Below are 1889 nucleotides of genomic sequence, written 5' to 3'. Positions count from 1 at the left end.
AGTGGAAGTTATAGCAAGATCTGGAAGACCAAGAAGAATATCAGACTCAACAGCTTGCAGGATTGTGAGAAAAGCAAGTCCAAACCCACGTTTGACTGCACGACCCATTCAGAAAGACCTGGCAGACACTGGAGTTGTGGTTCACCATTCCATTATAAAAGAGATATTTTGTACAAATATGCTCTTCATGGAAGAGTCATCAGTAGAAAACCTCTTCTACGTCCTCACCACAAAAAATCAGCCTTTGAAGTTTGCAAATGAACATATAGACAAGCCTATTATGCTACGTATTATGGAAACACGTTCTGTGGACCAATGAGGTTAAAATAGAATTTTTTGGCCGCAAGGAGCAAAGTTACGTTTGGAGAAGAAAGGACACAGGGCTACAAGAAGATTTTACAAGCTGTGATACTTGCCAAAGGGGGCAGTACAAGGTACTGTATTAACTCTGCAGGGTGCCCAAACTTTTGCAGACGCCATTTTTTTGTTTTCTGTTATTTTGAAAGTGTAAATAATGGAAATAAAATCTAACTTTTTGTGACATATTATACAAATGTCTAATCTGTCATTTGATGCCTTTTGGAGATTTTTCCATCTTTTCTTGGCTTCTTTATGCACATTACTACAATTTTTTTCCTGGGGTGCCCAAACTTTCGAGCACCACTGTGTCATTGTCCCACAAGTCCCACAGTAGGTTCATATGTAAAATTTCATAATTTTTCCACAACTTATTCATGTGACTGAATTAGAAATGGATGGTATTTGGGTATTTTGTTCCTGAGTTCACAATATTTCCACTCAGAAATGCAACAAGTGTGAAAACACATTCTGGTGTATTCTTGGGAAATGTCCTAATATTCTCTGACTTCCCACACAAAACAGACATTACCCAGTTTGACAAGCATTTCTCAAAGTAAAACCAAAATACTGTAGATTATCAGCATTTTAGCTTATAATCATATAAGCCGAAATGCTGATTATCTACCATCCTCAGCCCTCATCATTTTGTATCAAAAGGAAAGAGAAAAAGAAAACTTACTTTGAAATTGTCAAACTCCACACAGCTCCCAGCCCTACTCCTGGCCACTCGCAGGTCCTCCATCCCTAACATCTCCATGTCCGAAAACCTCTGCCCTCCAGCTAGCATTGAGCTGAGGACATACCGCGGTATTAAGAGTTTGACACTACTGATGTGTGTGTGTCTGTGTGTGTGTGTGTGTGTGTGTGTGTGTGTGTGTGTGTGTGTGTGTGTGTGTGTGTTCCTATGTATATCCTGCTCTTCTTTCTGCTTCTGGTCTTTCTTTAGGTCTTAGGTTCAGAAACCTCCTTTACCCCTTCACAAATGCAGCAGCTACATAGATCCATTGAGCTGAAGCAAAAGGCACCCATAAACTGTCCATTAATAAGCAAGAAAAGGAAGATATTCTTCAGCCGAATCTCTCACGTACTTTTAGCTCATCTGCTCCTTCATATCTGGCCAGCAAGGTGTTTGGTCCTGGGGGTCATGCATACCCCCTCACATTCCATGCCTGGACGAGCTTGTCGGGTCCCATTGGCTAGTTGGGTTTAAGGGGGCAAACAGGAGGAGGGGCTAAGGCCAAAAGGAGGAGGAGGAGGAGGAGGAGGAGGAGGAGGAGGAGGAGGAGGAGGAGGAGGAGGAGGAGGAGGAGGGTATATGGATGAAAGGGGGTTGGAAGGGGGGCTGACAGCATCCTGCAAACTGTCACACATTGGGGGAAAGGATGGAGATGATCAATTTACTCATCTGTGATGTGTGATTTACGTAAAAAAAAAAGTTTGCAGGAATATTTCTCTGCTTGACAAGTTTTTTTTCTATTGCTCCAAAAGAATAACACATTTATCCATATAGGGGTAACGGCAAACTTTTT

The 1889-nt window shown here is 41.8% G+C and overlaps 1 protein-coding gene across 1 annotated transcript in view; it reads right to left on the bottom strand.

Annotated features, from left to right (window-relative positions):
* Window positions 1-1472, bottom strand: part of arhgap20 (Rho GTPase activating protein 20) — a 51077-nt gene extending 49605 nt beyond the window's left edge. Inside the window, exon 1 of the mRNA XM_034885475.1 lies at window positions 1040-1472. Within this exon, the coding sequence (XP_034741366.1) occupies window positions 1040-1147 (108 nt within the window). The 5' untranslated portion in view covers window positions 1148-1472. The remainder of the gene's footprint in view (window positions 1-1039) is intronic.
* Between the last annotated feature and the right edge of the window lie 417 nt (window positions 1473-1889).

Source organism: Etheostoma cragini, chromosome 11, assembly GCF_013103735.1.
Source record: "Etheostoma cragini isolate CJK2018 chromosome 11, CSU_Ecrag_1.0, whole genome shotgun sequence".
Classification (NCBI taxonomy): domain Eukaryota; kingdom Metazoa; phylum Chordata; class Actinopteri; order Perciformes; family Percidae; genus Etheostoma; species Etheostoma cragini.
The sequence above is the reverse complement of the archived record's forward strand: the minus strand, read 5'-3'. Positions and strand labels throughout refer to the sequence as shown.